Below are 20387 nucleotides of genomic sequence, written 5' to 3' on the forward strand. Positions count from 1 at the left end.
TTACCCATGTTTTGACAGAAGTGCATCTTTTTCAAAAATGAGTATTTTTTTACTCATCGATGGGTTTTTGCAAACAACCGTGATAAGGCATTTTATGAGACGTTTCAAATCAGCTGATTTTTGAATGTTTACCAGTTTTGAAGTCCAACCGGTGGGCCCATTTATTTACATTTTCGCTAGCATAACATGTGATACAAGCCCATCCAATAAACGGGGTTCATTTATCTGCAAAAATGCGTCAATCTACCCACTATAATTGATATCCGTAAACCTTGGAGATGTTTTTTCATCTGCTAGTGACATCATGCGGCTCGGGGGATTGGTACATGCCACATTAGAAACCGAAACATCTCTGCCAGCAAAAATCTGATTGGCGCTCACCACATGTTATGCTATTTTTCGCGAAAACAAAAACATCAAATGTAAACAATAACAATGAGCGGCCCACCGGTAGAACGTCTCGTAAAATAGCTTATAGTTACTCTCAAAGTGGGTACTTTTTCACCCTTTAAAGAGTACTTTGGTCTCACAGTGTAGCTTTTAACGTATTTTTTTTTGGGTAATCTGTTTTTTTCGTGTACATTTTCGGCGTGGTGTTGTGAAGTTTAGCGTGTTCCGTTCAAAAAACGCGCGGAAACAAAAAACAACGGAAACCTCTTCTGTGGCATGCGTGGCATGGGCAACTCCGGCAACGCGTTTCCTGTACAGATTTACTTGGCCTAAATAAATATCCAATATTTTTATCACCATTCTGAATTTGTAACTTCCCTCGACGTAGGTAATTATTGGTGAGTATTGAATAATCTGCTAATAAAATGTGCATAAATATATTTTTGTAAAGTTAATCCTAATCTGCAGCCAAATTGGTGACGATGCTGCACCGGTCGGCTTATTTAGCCGATGCTTTGACTGACGAGAAAAAGCGTCGGGAGAAAGCGGAAGCGTACTGGAAAGCTCCGATTTCGCTGTACATGCAAGAAGCGCTCGAAAAGTGTCCCCAGTTGTGTACCAGCGATATATTCGCCTTTCAGGATTACGTCCGACAACATCCGCCACAAGCGGTCTATGACAGGTACAAGAACCAATCTGGTCTGGAGGAATTCGATCCACCCAAATGTAACGAGCGTGCGGCCAAACTGCGTCAGGCGGGAAATAAATGGTATGGGCAGAAAAACTACAAGGAAGCATTGATCAAGTACAATGAGAGTATTTGCTGTGCCTGTGCAGATTCCGAGGATTTAGGAATTGGATTTGCCAATAGGTGAGTGCATGATTTAAATAAGGCATGGTACACACATTACGTAACAAAAATAAGCCATTTCAGACCCCCTCCCACCGCCATGTAACGCTTTTTGTATGAATGCCCAAAAATTGCTGTATTGCTGTAAAGTAAAACGCTACGATTGGCTACCCGAAATTACGCGGTTTTATTCGCGATTTTAGTCTTGTGGAGGGCAAATAACGTAAAACAAAAATTTCTTTGAGTGTACTGAAGACTTTAGTAAGAAGGAATCATAAATTGCATTACACTGGAACTAAAGACACTATATGCATACAGTGTCTTTAACTGGAACCAATTTTCATGTCATTGGCTGGGGGTTCATAAATAGAAACGGGCATAAAAAGAGGGAACTTTGTGCATAATCAAATCAGGGTTGTAATGAACGAATCTAGTTCGCGTGAACAGGTCTTGTTCCAGGGCATTTGAGATGAGGCCATGGGGATTTCCAGGAAGTTCCCAAAAAGCCCAATGAAAGGGTGTTCCTAGTCTTCAGGGGCGTTTCAGGCATCTTAAGGGTTTTCAGGTTTCATTGGCGTTTTTACAGAATTTTATAAAATTTCCAATAGTATAAAGGGAATTTCAGAGGCGTTCCAAGGCATTTTAGTTAATTTCAGGGGCGTTCCTAGGGTTTTAACTTTTTTTTTCAAATTGATTACAATGACTTCAAAGGCATTTCAAGAGGATTACGGAGGCTTCAAGGACATTTCGAAGTATTGCAGGTAGGGTCGTGTCAAGGTAGGGTTCAGGAACATTTTGCGATTTCAAATGGGTTACGGAGCTTTCAAAGGCATGTCAATGAGATTATAGAGGTTTCAGTGGCGTTTCAAGACATTTCCGGGGCGTTTCAATGGTTTTCGTGAAGAGCTCTCTGAAAATCCCCCTAAAACCCCCATGGACCCCATGTAACTCATTTGTGACCCTCCGAAAACACTGAAAACGCCTACATGTGGCCTCTAAAACCCGTCCATAATCCAATGAAGCTTCCTGAAATGCCTCCGAAGTTCCCCTTAAAAGCCCATGGACACCTAAAACTCACCTGAGACCCTGCGAAACCATAGAGAACACCTCCGTTACACCTCCAAAATCCGTCAAAAATCCTCTGAAACTGCAATGCTCCCGAAATCCTTTTAGAACTCCGTCGGCCACATGTTTCAACATCATTAAGACAAGATATAATCCCTGTCCAAGAGTGACGGGTTTGACGATGGCTTATCAAGCGTCGTCATATAGTGAAAATGTGTTTGAATAGTTTCAATTTTAGGCTTTTATAATTATAGATTAGGTAAATTAAATATAGTAACGAAAATTAGTGAAATAATTAATGGAATAGTATTTGAAAGTAACTAGGTTTTGAATTAAAGCATTTCTTTACAAATTTAAACTAAAATAGAATTTGAATAATAATACCATTGCTTTATTGACTTTAATTTAAACGCTTGATTTGTCATGCCTCCAGCATACGCTTAATCGCTGTCGCATGATCTGACAACAGTTGATTACGCGCAGTGCTGGGGGGACCGACAGGGCTTATTACCAGTCTATACTAACCCCCTAACTACTAACAAGACTGGGAAGCCAACGATCACTCATTGCACTTTTGATAGTAGTAGTAGTAGTTAGTAGTAGTAGTTAGTAGTAGTAGTAGTTAGTAGTAGTAGGGGTCTGTGTCATTTGGCATAAAGTCATTTGGCATAAGGCCGTTTGGCATAAGGTCACTTGGCATAAAGACATTTGGAATAACGGTCATTTGGCATAATGGACACTTGGCATAATAAAGAAGGGTGCATTTCGATTATGCCAAATGACCGTTATGCCAAATGTCTTTATACCAAGTGACCTTATGCCAAACGACCTTATGCCAAATGACTTTATGCCAAATGTCCCGCTCCCTAGTAGTAGTTAGTAGTAGTAGTTAGTAGTAGTAGTTAGTAGTAGTAGTTAGTAGTAGTAGTTAGTAGTAGTAGTTAGTAGTAGTAGTTAGTAGTAGTAGTTAGTAGTAGTAGTTAGTAGTAGTAGTTAGTAGTAGTAGTTAGTAGTAGTAGTTAGTAGTAGTAGTTAGTAGTAGTAGTTAGTAGTAGTAGTTAGTAGTAGTAGTTAGTAGTAGTAGTTAGTAGTAGTAGTTAGTAGTAGTAGTTAGTAGTAGTAGTTAGTAGTAGTAGTTAGTAGTAGTAGTTAGTAGTAGTAGTTAGTAGTAGTAGTTAGTAGTAGTAGTTAGTAGTAGTAGTTAGTAGTAGTAGTTAGTAGTAGTAGTTAGTAGTAGTAGTTAGTAGTAGTAGTTAGTAGTAGTAGTTAGTAGTAGTAGTTAGTAGTAGTAGTTAGTAGTAGTAGTTAGTAGTAGTAGTTAGTAGTAGTAGTTAGTAGTAGTAGTTAGTAGTAGTAGTTAGTAGTAGTAGTTAGTAGTAGTAGTTAGTAGTAGTAGTTAGTAGTAGTAGTTAGTAGTAGTAGTTAGTAGTAGTAGTTAGTAGTAGTAGTTAGTAGTAGTAGTTAGTAGTAGTAGTTAGTAGTAGTAGTTAGTAGTAGTAGTTAGTAGTAGTAGTTAGTAGTAGTAGTTAGTAGTAGTAGTTAGTAGTAGTAGTTAGTAGTAGTAGTTAGTAGTAGTAGTTAGTAGTAGTAGTTAGTAGTAGTAGTTAGTAGTAGTAGTTAGTAGTAGTAGTTAGTAGTAGTAGTTAGTAGTAGTAGTTAGTAGTAGTAGTTAGTAGTAGTAGTTAGTAGTAGTAGTTAGTAGTAGTAGTTAGTAGTAGTAGTTAGTAGTAGTAGTTAGTAGTAGTAGTTAGTAGTAGTAGTTAGTAGTAGTAGTTAGTAGTAGTAGTTAGTAGTAGTAGTTAGTAGTAGTAGTTAGTAGTAGTAGTTAGTAGTAGTAGTTAGTAGTAGTAGTTAGTAGTAGTAGTTAGTAGTAGTAGTTAGTAGTAGTAGTTAGTAGTAGTAGTTAGTAGTAGTAGTTAGTAGTAGTAGTTAGTAGTAGTAGTTAGTAGTAGTAGTTAGTAGTAGTAGTTAGTAGTAGTAGTTAGTAGTAGTAGTTAGTAGTAGTAGTTAGTAGTAGTAGTTAGTAGTAGTAGTTAGTAGTAGTAGTTAGTAGTAGTAGTTAGTAGTAGTAGTTAGTAGTAGTAGTTAGTAGTAGTAGTTAGTAGTAGTAGTTAGTAGTAGTAGTTAGTAGTAGTAGTTAGTAGTAGTAGTTAGTAGTAGTAGTTAGTAGTAGTAGTTAGTAGTAGTAGTTAGTAGTAGTAGTTAGTAGTAGTAGTTAGTAGTAGTAGTTAGTAGTAGTAGTTAGTAGTAGTAGTTAGTAGTAGTAGTTAGTAGTAGTAGTTAGTAGTAGTAGTTAGTAGTAGTAGTTAGTAGTAGTAGTTAGTAGTAGTAGTTAGTAGTAGTAGTTAGTAGTAGTAGTTAGTAGTAGTAGTTAGTAGTAGTAGTTAGTAGTAGTAGTTAGTAGTAGTAGTTAGTAGTAGTAGTTAGTAGTAGTAGTTAGTAGTAGTAGTTAGTAGTAGTAGTTAGTAGTAGTAGTTAGTAGTAGTAGTTAGTAGTAGTAGTTAGTAGTAGTAGTTAGTAGTAGTAGTTAGTAGTAGTAGTTAGTAGTAGTAGTTAGTAGTAGTAGTTAGTAGTAGTAGTTAGTAGTAGTAGTTAGTAGTAGTAGTTAGTAGTAGTAGTTAGTAGTAGTAGTTAGTAGTAGTAGTTAGTAGTAGTAGTTAGTAGTAGTAGTTAGTAGTAGTAGTTAGTAGTAGTAGTTAGTAGTAGTAGTTAGTAGTAGTAGTTAGTAGTAGTAGTTAGTAGTAGTAGTTAGTAGTAGTAGTTAGTAGTAGTAGTTAGTAGTAGTAGTTAGTAGTAGTAGTTAGTAGTAGTAGTTAGTAGTAGTAGTTAGTAGTAGTAGTTAGTAGTAGTAGTTAGTAGTAGTAGTTAGTAGTAGTAGTTAGTAGTAGTAGTTAGTAGTAGTAGTTAGTAGTAGTAGTTAGTAGTAGTAGTTAGTAGTAGTAGTTAGTAGTAGTAGTTAGTAGTAGTAGTTAGTAGTAGTAGTTAGTAGTAGTAGTTAGTAGTAGTAGTTAGTAGTAGTAGTTAGTAGTAGTAGTTAGTAGTAGTAGTTAGTAGTAGTAGTTAGTAGTAGTAGTTAGTAGTAGTAGTTAGTAGTAGTAGTTAGTAGTAGTAGTTAGTAGTAGTAGTTAGTAGTAGTAGTTAGTAGTAGTAGTTAGTAGTAGTAGTTAGTAGTAGTAGTTAGTAGTAGTAGTTAGTAGTAGTAGTTAGTAGTAGTAGTTAGTAGTAGTAGTTAGTAGTAGTAGTTAGTAGTAGTAGTTAGTAGTAGTAGTTAGTAGTAGTAGTTAGTAGTAGTAGTTAGTAGTAGTAGTTAGTAGTAGTAGTTAGTAGTAGTAGTTAGTAGTAGTAGTTAGTAGTAGTAGTTAGTAGTAGTAGTTAGTAGTAGTAGTTAGTAGTAGTAGTTAGTAGTAGTAGTTAGTAGTAGTAGTTAGTAGTAGTAGTTAGTAGTAGTAGTTAGTAGTAGTAGTTAGTAGTAGTAGTTAGTAGTAGTAGTTAGTAGTAGTAGTTAGTAGTAGTAGTTAGTAGTAGTAGTAGTAGTAGTAGTAGTAGTAGTAGTAGTAGTAGTAGTAGTAGTAGTAGTAGTAGTAGTAGTAGTAGTAGTAGTAGTAGTAGTAGTAGTAGTAGTAGTAGTAGTAGTAGTAGTAGTAGTAGTAGTAGTAGTAGTAGTAGTAGTAGTAGTAGTAGTAGTAGTAGTAGTAGTAGTAGTAGTAGTAGTAGTAGTAGTAGTAGTAGTAGTAGTAGTAGTAGTAGTAGTAGTAGTAGTAGTAGTAGTAGTAGTAGTAGTAGTAGTAGTAGTAGTAGTAGTAGTAGTAGTAGTAGTAGTAGTAGTAGTAGTAGTAGTAGTAGTAGTAGTAGTAGTAGTAGTAGTAGTAGTAGTAGTAGTAGTAGTAGTAGTAGTAGTAGTAGTAGTAGTAGTAGTAGTAGTAGTAGTAGTAGTAGTAGTAGTAGTAGTAGTAGTAGTAGTAGTAGTAGTAGTAGTAGTAGTAGTAGTAGTAGTAGTAGTAGTAGTAGTAGTAGTAGTAGTAGTAGTAGTAGTAGTAGTAGTAGTAGTAGTAGTAGTAGTAGTAGTAGTAGTAGTAGTAGTAGTAGTAGTAGTAGTAGTAGTAGTAGTAGTAGTAGTAGTAGTAGTAGTAGTAGTAGTAGTAGTAGTAGTAGTAGTAGTAGTAGTAGTAGTAGTAGTAGTAGTAGTAGTAGTAGTAGTAGTAGTAGTAGTAGTAGTAGTAGTAGTAGTAGTAGTAGTAGTAGTAGTAGTAGTAGTAGTAGTAGTAGTAGTAGTAGTAGTAGTAGTAGTAGTAGTAGTAGTAGTAGTAGTAGTAGTAGTAGTAGTAGTAGTAGTAGTAGTAGTAGTAGTAGTAGTAGTAGTAGTAGTAGTAGTAGTAGTAGTAGTAGTAGTAGTAGTAGTAGTAGTAGTAGTAGTAGTAGTAGTAGTAGTAGTAGTAGTAGTAGTAGTAGTAGTAGTAGTAGTAGTAGTAGTAGTAGTAGTAGTAGTAGTAGTAGTAGTAGTAGTAGTAGTAGTAGTAGTAGTAGTAGTAGTAGTAGTAGTAGTAGTAGTAGTAGTAGTAGTAGTAGTAGTAGTAGTAGTAGTAGTAGTAGTAGTAGTAGTAGTAGTAGTAGTAGTAGTAATACATAGTAGCAGCATTTTATTAACGAGTACCGTGCTAGCACCATATCATAGACAGCTCCATATTCTGAACAGCCGGCGAATCCAAAATATTTTTTCTCTTATGAAGCAACATCACAAAAAGGTGTGGCTTCGTGGCCGTGCGGCTAGTGTCACCAAGCATTTGGTCGCAATGTGCTGAGGAGCGCGGGTTCGATTCCCGCCGCAGCTGTTAGGAAAAGTTTTCGGCTGTGCCACTGAGCGTTGCATGCTAGTCCGTTGTCTAGTGTCGTGCTTCCTTCAAAGAGCGAATAGCTCACTGGAAGCATTGAACGTGTCCGTGTCTTTTTAAAAATCGAGAGTTTAGGCATTAATTTTATTGAAGCCCTCTATGATCTAATCGTTACAAAACATATCGTTTTTGACTTAATTGCGAACGTAGAGAATGTGTTTGTAAATAGTAAATAACACAGTGTGTTCAGAATTAGCACCACGGCTTCTTATGGTATCCATAATTAGGAACACGCCCAAGTAACCATGACGCTGTATATAGAGCATTAATTTCGCTTTATAGTGTATTATATGACATGCGATATAAAGTTGTTTTGTAATATAGGCACCATTAAAGTAGGTTTAAAGTCGAAAGTGGCGCTACTATTGTTGATTTAAAGCAAGCTTTACTGTGGTGATTGCTAAAGCATATTAAATGCTTGTACCTTATAGCTAATGCAATCAAATCGTATGGAATGCATACTTGATGCATCATGTCAAAAAAGAAAAAAATGTATGTTTTTCATTTTTCTATCTATTTTTATCTTCCGATACTCTCACTTTGATGTTTTGTTATTGTATTTCGGGAATTGAACCTAGACTGCTGAAACTGAACCACGATGAAACTCGGACGCGCTAACGCTGTGTGCTACGATACCATGTATTTTGCACCTGGAAAAATGTGCATCATAAAGTAACGTATAGGGAATCGCGCTACTTGGGCGGTGGCTTCTATATTCGTCTGTTTTCCACAATAACTCAGTCAAATTTGAACCAAATGACACAACTTTTGGAATGTGGTGAGATAGGTATAGTATCTACCCGTGTACAACATTTCAAGTCAATTGGCTCAAAATTGACTGAGTTAAAGTGGAAAACAGACGAATATAGAAGCCACCGCCCAAGTGGCGCGATACCCTACTTATAGCTCGTGCCTTATTGAGTTGTGTTTTCAGCAACTCTGAAAAATGTGCTGGGGTCTGGCTGCAATCAGTTATGTTACTCTCGAATATAAATTCGTCTGTGTTGATTCTGTTTTTTTTTGTTTTCATACGTGCTCACTTCTACCTAACATAGAAACAATACAAACAGCGATTTAATCCTTCCTTTTATGAATTCGGGGCGTTATGTTAAATAAGGAAACCGATACCCCACATAATTTTTGTTCCCTCAGCATCTGATTGTTTTCATGTCCCAACCAGAAACCCAAAAAACCATACATAATATAAATTTTCAAACAGCAACATCTGAGCATGATAATCTAAGTGATCCGCAGCAATCCATGAAAATTTTGGTTTGTTTTTCTTTTCTTTTGAATGGTTCTGTTTCTAAAAGTGTTTTAAAGTTTTTTTTATCGAACTGAACGATATTGTTTACAACGATGGAAGCTCTAGTAAAAGCATATATAAAGTAATAAATGCTTGCATTATAGTTTGCTATAAAGCTTTTAACATGGTAATGCAATGAAGCATTTAACAACGGCTCTATAGAACTATACAGAACTGTCAAATTCTCGTAATGCTTCAATGCTTTCATAATGTAGATTAAACGCTTCATTACTTGACAGATGTAAAATAAAAGTTATGTTGCATTAGCTAAACTATAATACGATTGAATTAATGTTATGATATAATGCTTGTGGTTACTTGGGCGTCGTCCACCAACAAAAATATGTCTAGATCGTGGACTGCAAGTTATTATTAGATCCAATTTATTTTATACATTTAGTTAGACCTAAACTTCAACCTTCATTGTGACATTCTCTTAACCGTTCAGAATATGGGTACCGCACGGTAGATTCGTACGATTCTTTTTCATTTCTTCGGAATTATTTTTATATCAACTATAATCTCAAGAGTAGATAGCATAACGACATTGATTGCAGCAGGGTCCAACCTTATTATGTAATGCAAGAGTGCCTGTGGGATTCTCTGCATTACTCATATCTCCTAGTTAAGACAGAGCAGGGTGATAAGAAAATCGCATTAGAGAATGAACAATTTAGAATCTAAATGTTAGATGTTGAATGCTATAGCAAACAAATTGAAGTGCGAGAGGTGCAATCATGTTTATTTGTCGCATCTCAACGCATTTATAACACACAAGCTCTTCTAAAAATTTCTCAACTTGGGATTTGAATTCGTGATCTCCCAATCACCCGTCACATGCCTTGCCGACTACGCCATCCTGGAATTGGTAAGTTGCTCGCTGAGAGTGTAACATCTTCGCAATGCTGTGGAAGATCAATATTCAAATTTATGGAACGTTGTAAATATTTATTGAAACAAGTTGTGAAGATGATTGCAACTTTGACATTGCTACGTACGAAAATTAGCAATTGTTTCGAATATTCTGCATTGGTGTGCAACAAGCATCAATACATATTTAATAATAAGGAACGTTCCAGTACTGCTCTATTATAATCACTTCTAACTGTTGTTCAATCGAAAAATGATAATCGAACAAATAAATCATAAACCCGTTTAAATAGCTTACTGTTAAGTCATTATTGAACGTTCCCACAACAGCTGAAGTATTAACATCGCAAGCATTTGTTCAACTTATGTAGACTACAATAATCAGCTATCGGAAACTGTGGAACATAAGCTTTTTAACGCGTTGAAAAAAGTTTTTCTTCAGCTTATATTAAAACTAGTAAGGGCAAATCGAACAAACAAAAATTGCTGACGTTTGTTAAGCTTATAATTAAATTGCTGTTCACATACGTGCCAATTGTTGCATTTTGGCTTATTTACAATGTAAACAGCATCATTTCAGCTTATTATTCAGCATTTGGTTTTGTTCAGCTGCGGATGTTATAAACCAACAATAGTTCGACATGTATGCCTATTAATGACTTTGAAATGTTCCTTGGGTATTCACTCAAGAAGTTCGCTGGTGCAGGTAGAAAACAAAAACTTTTGAATCTATCTATTTCTTAGCATAGTAGCAAGAAACTATATTTACAACTGAATATAAATTATACTCTGATGTTCAACAATGCTATAAACAGAATACTAAAATTTGCGGGCCGCCATTTTGTGGAGTTGGGCGGCCCACTGTCTTCTCATTTCAGGTTCATTTTGTACAACGCGTGGCTACATAGAGTGAACATTCCTGATGGTCTAAGGGACATTTTGGAGCTAAATCCGGTGAGTCTGTTCCATTAAATTCCCGTTGTCATTATTTTAAATTCACCATGGATAGTTGCGGCTATTTTTACATGCATAATGTTTATGCATCTATTTGTGCACATTTGTTGTTACCCATCTTTAGTGTATTTATTCAACTATCACTGTAAAGTTCGTCAGGCCCTGGGCTTGGATTATATCTTCCAGGAAACTTTGATTTTGGGCATGTGGCCGATGTGCTTTGTAGTAATGGTTGGAATAGCTGAATGTATAAGCAATGGCAAACAGTTTTGTAAAAACCAGATCTTCAAGTCAGTTATACTGATCATGCTGCTGCATAGTATATCGAACATTTGTCGAAGTCATTTATGTGCCGGGAAAATATAATTCCAAGTTGGTGAGCATATTACAAACTGAGGGAGGGTAATAGGCCCAGTCGGACCCCTGAATGGGCAATGTGGGTTAGTGTATGGGAATGCCATTGAAGGTTTGTAATATTCTCCGAGGCTTTCGAAATTCAACAGGGCGCGTCCCCGGGTTGCGGATAGGGGGAAAAGGGAGATTTTTCGCATTTGTACTGTAATCAGCCAATGTGACATTATCTCCTATGGTGTTGTAGTGCGAATGAATGATCTCATTCTATGGGAATTCGAACCTTGTAATGTATTGTTTATTAGCTTGAATTTTCTAAGCTTGACAAGGTTTTGAAGACAAACATGAGATGAGAGAATTGCCTAATAGGAAAGTCACATCAGCAAAGCTTTTACATATGCAAATGCTATCCATGGGGTCATGTCTAGCATTAAATATGTATGGCAATGACTGGTTCTTACCTAGCAGGGGTACTACAAGACCACGCGGACAATTCGATTAAGGGCTTAATTGGGGATAATAGGGTCTGGGACCATTTGGGCAGGAGCACCTATTTTGGGCACTTGCTGCTATAACTCAGTCAATTTCAAACCGATTGACTTGAATTTTGAAACATGGCTAGCTACTGTGCCTAGCTGATCGTGTCTCAAAAATCAATCCAATCGGTTCAAAATTGACTGAGTTATAGCAGCAAGTGCCCAAAATAGGTGCTCCTGCCCAAATGGTCCCAGACCCTATATTTTCCAGAACTGAAGGAACATTTTTTCCGGGTGACTGGTGAGTCGGTGAAGTTGGAAGTTTCCGTTTGTTTTAATTGACAAAAGATACAATCGGGCGTTTTTTTCTTTCTATGACTTGCTTGGCATTTTGAGGATTATTGTTTTTTTTTTTGGTTTGGGAAGGTATGCGATTCATTATTGAGCCTTAAAATTATTTTGCATCTGAATAGCATTGATATCGTCAAGTCTGTACCAACACCCTAATCCCTCACCAAAATACCCTTTTCCTATCCCATGGCGTTTATGTGGTCAGCAAAGACTATTCAGCCATTACCCCTCCTTATCATCGGCTTTGGACTGACTTGCGCTCTCATTGCCCCACCAAATGCTGCAAAATGAAAATGAAAATGAAATACTTTTTATGAGTCCGTACTTATGACGGGTAGTGTACAAGCGGGCAACCCTGAATTGGGACAACGAAACATCCTTTTTATTTTTTTGAAGGGTCAAGATCGTCATGTCATTCGGTGGCGGGTAGACCACGTTGTCCGCGTCGTTTTTCTTCGAGCCGATCTTCGTAATGTCGCAGGCAGAGATGGAAAATGATGACATTTATGGCGTTTGATTGTATCCAAACGAACTGTCGAAATTTGTATCCAAACGAGCTTGACGTTACGATTCCAACAACACTGATGGAGTGCATGACCTCATATTCAACTACCGCACTCTTGAAAAATACTATGCACACGCTTGAAACATTTTACTCGGCGATGTCCGCGTATCTATGTTTACTCTACTAATAGTTCCGATGACCCTGGAGGGATCGGTTCTTCTTGGGCCTCTCACTGAGCAGAAACATAATTATTTAAACAATAAAAAGAAAAAGATTAAATTTTAACCAAGTAAACAATCAATGTCGTGATTGGTCCATCGTCAGCTTTTCAGGCGAATCCTTGACCTAATACATCTCCCAACCACCCACTCCGTAGTACTTATGGGAGTGTCACTGAGTCGGAGGCCTCTTAAATAAGTGCTACATCAACATTTCCTTCCCATATCCCAAGTTACGGTAAAGATGGGCGTGGCCGGGAATAATGACGTTTGTGCTTTTGGTATTCTTGCATAAGATTGGAGCAAACTTAACTCCCCGGCCTTGTTCCGAAAAGCAATCCGAGCAAGATTAGCAAAAGGTACATGAATGTTGTTAGTATCCAATCTACGAAGTATACCGTAACTACGCTAACGCTAACAATAAAAGTTGATCAATGGGTCACCACCAACAGGTAACCAATCGGTTAACTTTGCATCGCAAATCGACTTTTGGTTCTTCAGATTTGTGCTTTTGAAAATTCGAGATGCGGCTTCGTCATATCTCTACATGAAATGCCCCTAAAACCTGCTCCGAAAATCAATGTCCCCGACCTGACCTCCAGGTACACCCTGAAACCCCTTTAGATCCACTGAAACGCCTCTAAAACCTCCTAAAACGACCCTGAGACTCCTTGAATCGCCACAGAGATCCTCTGCCCTGAAATTTGCTGAACCCCTTAAAACGTCCATGAGACCCATTGGAACCCATTGAACCCCCTTAAACGTCTCTAAGACCTCCTGGTACCCCTTGGAACTCCCTAGAACCTCCAGAAGCCCTCTGGAATCCCACTGAGACTGCCTGAAGCATCCCTGAGACCTCCTCAAGCACTCCTGAGACTTACTACAATCCCTGTAGCCCCCTGAGAGATCCCTGGATTCTCCTGAAACTTTCTGAGATTTCCTGGTGCCCCGCTGAAGCCCCTTTTTGATCCCCTGAAACCTCCCTTTGATCGTTCCTAAATACGTCCCCTGGCCGTTGTTGCCATATAGTTACCGTCATTGTTACATTTTTATGCACAATATATTGTAGGGCATAAAAAAGGTGCATAAATGGAAAATCAATAAATCTTCAGAACAGTATTTAAACTAATCCAAGGTGGATCATATAGGGTAGAAGCTTCAGTTTTGGCCAGCCCGGAGTTTTGGCCATAGTGCGGTATTCAGCCTGCTACGATCTAAATCGATATTATTTTATTTTTTATTAGTAGATTCTAATGTAATATGATGATTAAAGCTGTGAAAACCATACATTTTGATTAAAAACACCGCTAGCCATCATGGTTTCCCATAGCGGAAATCATCATGGTTACAGGTCGCAAGCCCTGGCAAAGTGTGGAACGTTTTGATGGCTGTGATCCCTGACCATCATGTAATCAAAATCCCAGGGATACTCAAGTGACCATACTGTTGGGTTGTGGGGGTTGCGTGTGTGGGGTGCATATATTGACAAGCATTGCTATGGATCGTTAGGGCTGAGTAGGAGCGGGGAATGGATCTACGATTGCTTAATTGCGATTATACCTACTGGTATAGGGTAGGGCGGGGCAAGATGAGCACCCTAAGGATCACGTTGAGTTTATTGAAAGTGAACACAATTTTTCAAGGTACCTCTCAGTAGTTCTTTTCTATATCATGTTTTCTACCACCCATAAACATGGCAGGGTTCAAAATTCACAATAAGGATGATTTATTTGACTAAACAAAAAAGATGTTTTATGGTCAGTTCGAACATGCTGCGGGGCAAGACGAGCACCCCTACGGGGTAAGAAGAGCACTTCATTAAAAACCTAATATTTTAGCTATAAATTGGCCATACAGTGATTGATATAACAAATCTTCTTTATAGCTATGGTATCACGTTCCAAAATTATCAGTTTCTTTATAGATTATTTGAAAAATGCGGTTTTATGATACTTTATACGAAATGACCCGAAAAACAATGAACGATTATTAAGTGGCTTAATTTAGAAATCTGCGCAACCAAATAGTTACAGAGGATACGGAAACCTATGTTTGGCACAATTGAGTGGATTACAATAATTTCAAAATATTTTCTATACTCCCATCAGGGGTGCTCATCTTGCCCCAATATAGAGAAATAACTAAAATTGAATAAATTTTAATGTTTGTTGTTAGAAAACATTTTCTAATATAACTTAAAATGCTTTGTAGTATGCTAGTAATGTTGGCTGATAACCAGAATTATGGTAAAAATTTGGTTCTGACGTAAAAACCTTATTTTATTTTGATGATTTCTTATAAGAAAATGCAAAAAATCCATGCTATTGACTAATTTGACGATATTTTTCAATTCGTTCATTATGAAGTACCTTTTTTTCAGGTTTACAAACAGGATGAACTTTATTCTAACGGATTATGATGTTGTTTGGACAAAATTCATCATAAAAGTAGTGAAACGGAGGGGTGCTCATCTTGCCCCGGGTGGCCATCTTGCCCCGTCCTACCCTAGTCGTGGTTTAACAGTGGTGGCGCCGCTTTTCGCTTGTGTTCGGCCTAGGTGGTTTGTTTAGGCGGTGCGGTTAGGTCTGTATGTACTTCGTACGTGCAGTGCGTACGGCTTCAGCATTGTGGTTACTTGGGTAGTGTAGGATAATTCAGTAACAAATTTTGAAAACGACGTATAATCAATGGTGTAGCATTGATTATACGTCGTTTTCAAAATTTGTTACTGAATTGGGTTTGGGACTGAGGAGGTCGTCATTGATTCTGTCGACACCATTGAGTGTTCATTGTTGGCGGTTGTTTGGTGACGATTTCTTCAGCTTTATAATCTCATTTATACCACGCACAAACTTTGGGAACAGGGACTGCTTTGTAATGCAAGAGAGGGATTTAAACTCTGCGTTACGGGTTGGGTGAGGTCATGCAGATAGAAGCAACCCAGGTTAGCTTGCGGCTCGAGTTGTGATGGATGAATGAGTGCAGTGTGTGTGGAGTGCGCTACCCTGTGGGTGCAGTTGAGTCCGGGTTGGAGTGGAAAGAGACCCTTCTCTACCCTAGATTATAGACACTATAGATTCCATAGACTCGCGGAGGCGAAGACAACTGTAGCCAAACGAAATGTGTAGCCAAACGAGCATGACGTCACGATTTCAATAGCGACAATGGATTGCGTGACGTCATATTCGCTCGGTACACTCTAAATTCACGGCAAAACACACTAAAATCGTATTGCTCAACCATGTCTCCGCGAGTCTATGGAATCTATAGTGTCTATACCCTAGATCGGTTTCGGTTGTACGGGCGGGGTAGTGTTTGTCTTATTTGTAACGTGTTGTGCGTGATTTGCGGCCCGAGCTGCGTGGTTACTTGGGAAGTATTGTGCTCTGCAATCTAGATTTTGGTTTTAAGGTGAAGCTATGGCTGGGCTGTGCATCGGATTTGTTGGGCGCAGGTCGGGAGAGCTGGTGGCGGTTTGTGCTGGAGGGTTTGCTCGATTGGTTATCCACTGGTGGTGGCCAGTCGATCGACTATTCGCGCAGCCTGTCATTTGGTTCTTGGGGCTTGTGCTCTCGAGGTTCGGGGCGTTGCTTCGTTATATCTTCACTTTAATACTAATATTCCTTGTTTGATTAACTGACTATTATGTCCAGGCGCTCAACTCATTCTATTTCATAGATTGCCAGATTTAAGGGTAATGGTTCAATAGGGTGTTAGCAATCATAGTGGATTAGAACGAGTTGGCGCCTACAATACACCAACACTAACACACATACACCAATACTTACACGCACACATGCACATACAACTAGCTGTAAAAGACCAGTGGGCGGGACAATGGTGCCTACCCAACAGTTGTAGGTGGGGTGTTTGGCTTAGCTACATGACTTGGTCCGGCAAGCCCATAAACATCAATTGGTAGACGTATTGCCTAGTGAAAAGACAACGCAGATGGGCGAAAGCCAGGGGATGCGTTGATAATAGCAGAATAGCAGAATTAATGATTAAAGCTTCAAAAAAAAAAATAATGGTTAAACGATTTTTTTCGTGATTATGATGATTGATTTTTGAATAATCTTAATCAGTAATCATTATTGAGTTTTTGATTAATCATTAACGCTACATATTGACATGTGTGGTTTCGTTTCAGGTCAGCGGTCTTCTACGATTTGCGAGAATATGAATTTGCCTTGGAAAACATCAGATTGGCCCGTCAGAACAACTATCCGGCCAGACTATCGTCCAAGTTGGAAGCGCGCGAGCTTAACTGCAGAATGAGGATCGAAGCCGAAGGAAGGGATTTCCGGAAGGCGCTGAATGTGGAGCTGAACGTAGAAGCTAATCCTTCCATTCCTTGTTTGGCGAAAGGTGTCGGAATAGGGGAATTTCCACTTTACGGGCGAGGCATGAAGGCCGAACAGGATTTTAAAGTTGGAGATGTCATTCTTCGGGAAAGTCCAGCAGTAGTAGCCGTTGATACTAGATACAAATTTCAAGCTTGCCATCACTGTGCATCCGACAATGGTTTATCATTGATTCCATGTCCGCACTGCGTATCTGTGATGTACTGCAATGAAGAATGCTTGGCGAACGGTTGGAAGGAATGCCATCGTTTTGAGTGTGGCATAAAAGATAAGCTGAGTATTGTCCCTTTTGGTACCTACAGTGTCGGGCTGACATTAATGTTCTACGGGCTGACACATTTCAATGACAGCGTGGACGATATGATGAACTATTGCAAAGAAAATGACCGCAGCGGGAGTGATCCATTCAGTTTGGACTATAATAACCCGTTGGACATTTTTAAACTGTACCACACCGCAAAGATTAAATCACTGTCCCCACTTATGAACGCTTTGAACCGCTTCGTTACGGCGATCCTCTATGACATCTACCTCAAACATCCTTTGGTCCGTTCGTTATTCGTCGGTGAAAATCAGCGAAACTTTCTGTTGCAAGCCATGGACGACTACATGATTATGGCTGCCAAAATGAATACTGGCATAAGAAACCCTTCTACATGCGAGCTGTTCCCACGTGCATCAATCTGTAATCACTCATGCGATCCCAACACCCATGTCGTGTACAGGGCTGGACAGATTAAAATCATCGTGGTACGTCCAATCAACAAGGGTGAGCAAATTTGCATCCCCTACGGATTCGTTAAGGGCGGCGTCTCCGAATCTGACCGCTTTGGGCTTATGGCGACGTTGGATTTCTGCTGCGTTTGTCAAGTATGTGCTCCAAACTCAAAGCAAATGAAGCCGAACAAGGACCAACGCCTGCAGCACCGCTCATTTTACAGGGATCTGCGCTTGTTGACCGAAATACTTGAGAACGAAACTAGCAACAACCTGGATATGATAAACGCATCGCAGCAATTCATTCAACGATATGCTAACGGCCTTCTATCGGGTGAGCCGAATGAATTGATGGCAAAAATTCTTCTAGACTACCGAGACGTGCTGCAGAAAATGTTTGTAGCCGACGTTCTGTATGAGCTACGCCGTAAATTGAACTGATCTATGTACTCTGAGCAGCTTGACTCGTTTTACATATGATAAGCAAAAATGGATTTCTTTTTTAAATAAATGCTAATCTGAACTTGAAGAAAACACAAGAGATTTTCTCACTTCTTTGTGGTTCGGAAAAGAATCCGGCTTCACCAAGGCATTTGGCAGTTGATTTTGAGGACAATAGTTTTCTGCTTCAACTGTTCCTAATTGGGATCAGTTATTGGGAAGTCACAACATATGTAGGTATCTGCTTTCTTTTTTTTATATTGCAAAATATCGTGTAACTAAACGTTCAATCAAGATGGTATCGTTTAGGCCGCGTAATCTGGCGATTCGGCCTACCTGATCTAACCGGTTCAAATGCGATATCCTCCTCTGCGGAAGATCTCGGTTTATGTCGTTGTCCATGGTAGGTGGGCCTATACCAACGGTTCGGTTTCACGTGTGATGTTGTGTTGCGCTTGTAGGTTTGTCCGTCTTGGGTTTCGAGTATGTATTAGGCTGTTCCCTCGCCGATCAATTAACTTCGCCGGAGTTGGCAAAAACTTTGAGGCCAGTTTGTTTTGAAGAAGCACGTTCTTCATTAGCACTTCATCAGTTTTCCCAGCTTCACTTCAACATGGAAAAGAGGCGATTTTTCCGCTCTAAATCGAAATATATAGAGCCAGTATTACTTTAGCTTACATACCTAAGGCGTGGCGTAAGGTTCGTGTTGTTTTTATCCCAAAAGCTGGCAAACGGGACAAAACAACTCCAAAAGCCTTCAGACCCATAAGCCTTTCTTGTGTTCTGTTAAAGACCATGAAGAAAATAGTGGATGACTTTGTCAAGTCTACCAGCTTAGTAGAAATGCATCTAAGCCAATTGCAATTTGCTTATCAAACAGGCAAATCTACTATAACAGCGCTACAGTCGCTAGTCCGCAACATTGAGAAATCGTTTCAAGCCAAGGAAATATCCGTAAGGTAAATGAATGTAATCCCGAATACAAACTAACCATAGGAATTCTTTCAGGGATTCCTCCAGAAATTCTTTCAGGGATTCCTCCAGGAATTTTTTCAGGGATTTCTCCAGGAATTTATTCTTGGATTTCCTCCTTGAATTCTTTCAGGGATTCCTCCAAGAATTCTTCCAGGAATTCCTCCAGGAATTCTTCCAGGAATTCCTCCAGGAATTCTTCCAGGTATTCCTCCAGGAATTCGTCCAGGAATTCTTTCAGGATTTCCTCAAGGAACTCTTTCAGGAATTCCTCTAGGAATTGTTTCAGGAATTCCTCCAGGAATTCTTTCAGGAATTCCTCCAGGAATTCTTTCAGGAATTCCTCCAGGAATTCTTTCAAGAATTCCTACAGGAATTCTTTCAAGAATTCATCCAGGAATTCTTTCAAGAATTCCTGGAGGAATTCTTTCAAGATTTCCTCCAGGAATTCTTTGAAGAATTCCTTCAGGAATTCTTTCAAGAATTCCTCCAGGAATTCTTTCAAGAATTTCTCCAAGATTTTTTTCAAGAATTCCTCCAGGAATTCTTTCTGGAATTACTCCAGGAATTTTTTTAAAATTCCTTTAGAAATTCTTTAAGGAATTCCTCCAGGAATTCTTTCAGGGATTCCTACAGGAATTATTTCAGGGATTCCTCCAGGAATTCTTTCAGGGATTACTCCAGGATTTTTTTCAGGGATTCCTCCGGGAATTCTTTCAGGGATTCTTTCAGGGATTCCTCCAGGATTTTTTTCAAGGATTTCTCCAGGAATTCTATTAGGGATTTTTTCCAGGAATTCTTTCAGGGATTCCTCCAGGAATTCTTTCAGGAATTCGTCCAGGATTTCTTTCAGGAATTCCTCTAGGAACTCTTTCAGGAATTCCTTTAGGAATTCTTTCAGGAATTCCTTCAGGAATTCTTTCAGGAATTCCTCCAGGAATTGTTTCAAGAATTCCTCCAGGAATTTTTTCAAGAATTCCTCCAGGAACTCTTTCAAGAATTCCTCTAGGAATTCTTTCAAGAATTCCTCGAGGAATTCTTTCAAGAATTCCTCCAGGAATTCCTCCAGGAATTCTTTAAGGAATTCCTCCAGGAATTCATTAAGGAATTCCTCCAGGAATTCTTTCAGGGATTCCTCCAGGAATTCTTTCAGGGATTCCTCCAGGAATTCTTTCAGGGATTCCTCCAGGAATTCTTTCAGGGATTCCCCCAGGAATTTTTTCAGGGATTTCTCCAGGAATTCTTTCAGGGATTCCTTTAGGATTTTTTTTAGGGATTTCTCCAGGAATTCTTTCAGGGATTCCTCCAGTAATTATTTCAGAGATTCCTCCAGGATTTTTTTCAGGGATTTCTCCAGGAATTCTTTCAGGGATTCCTCCAAGAATTCTTCCAGGAATTTTTCCAGGAATTCCTCCAGGAATTCTTTCAGGAATTCTTGCAGAGATTCCTCCAGGAATTCTTTCAGGAATTCGTCCAGAAATTCTTTCAGGAAATCCTCCAGGAATTCTTTCAGGAATTCCTCTAAAAATTCTTTAAGGAATTCGTACAGGAATTCGTTCGGGTATTCCTCTGGGAATTTTTTCAGGAATTTCTTCAGGAATTCTTTCAGGAATTTCTCTAGGAATTCTTTCAGGAATTTCTCTAGGAATCCTTTCAGGAATTCCTGAA

The 20387-nt window shown here is 38.8% G+C and overlaps 1 protein-coding gene across 2 annotated transcripts; it reads left to right on the top strand.

The window, feature by feature from the left end:
- The first annotated feature begins 609 nt into the window (after positions 1 to 609).
- Positions 610 to 17870, top strand: LOC109432712 (SET and MYND domain-containing protein 4). Of its 2 annotated transcripts, none has more exons than XM_019709097.3 (3): positions 610 to 788; positions 842 to 1261; positions 16376 to 17870. In XM_019709097.3, the coding sequence occupies exons 2-3, from the start codon at positions 873 to 875 to the stop codon at positions 17745 to 17747; spliced, it is 1761 nt and encodes a 586-aa protein (XP_019564642.3). In that variant the 5' UTR covers positions 610 to 788; positions 842 to 872; the 3' UTR covers positions 17748 to 17870. The 2 variants fall into 2 exon arrangements, with proteins under 2 accessions (XP_019564642.3, XP_019564640.3); XM_019709095.3 differs by having other exon boundaries at positions 859 to 1261.
- Positions 17871 to 20387: the final 2517 nt, after the last annotated feature.

Source organism: Aedes albopictus, chromosome 3 (assembly GCF_035046485.1).
Source record: "Aedes albopictus strain Foshan chromosome 3, AalbF5, whole genome shotgun sequence".
NCBI lineage: Eukaryota > Metazoa > Arthropoda > Insecta > Diptera > Culicidae > Aedes > Aedes albopictus.

What these genes read in the sequence shown, in the direction of transcription:
- LOC109432712 (XM_019709097.3), top strand. Translation starts at nt 873, where the DNA reads ATGCTGCACCGGTCGGCTTATTTAGCCGATGCTTTGACTGACGAGAAA. An exon ending in GGAATTGGATTTGCCAATAG is followed by an intron (nt 1,262 to 16,375) that starts GTGAGTGCATGA and finishes GTTTCGTTTCAG; the next exon opens with GTCAGCGGTCTTCTACGATT.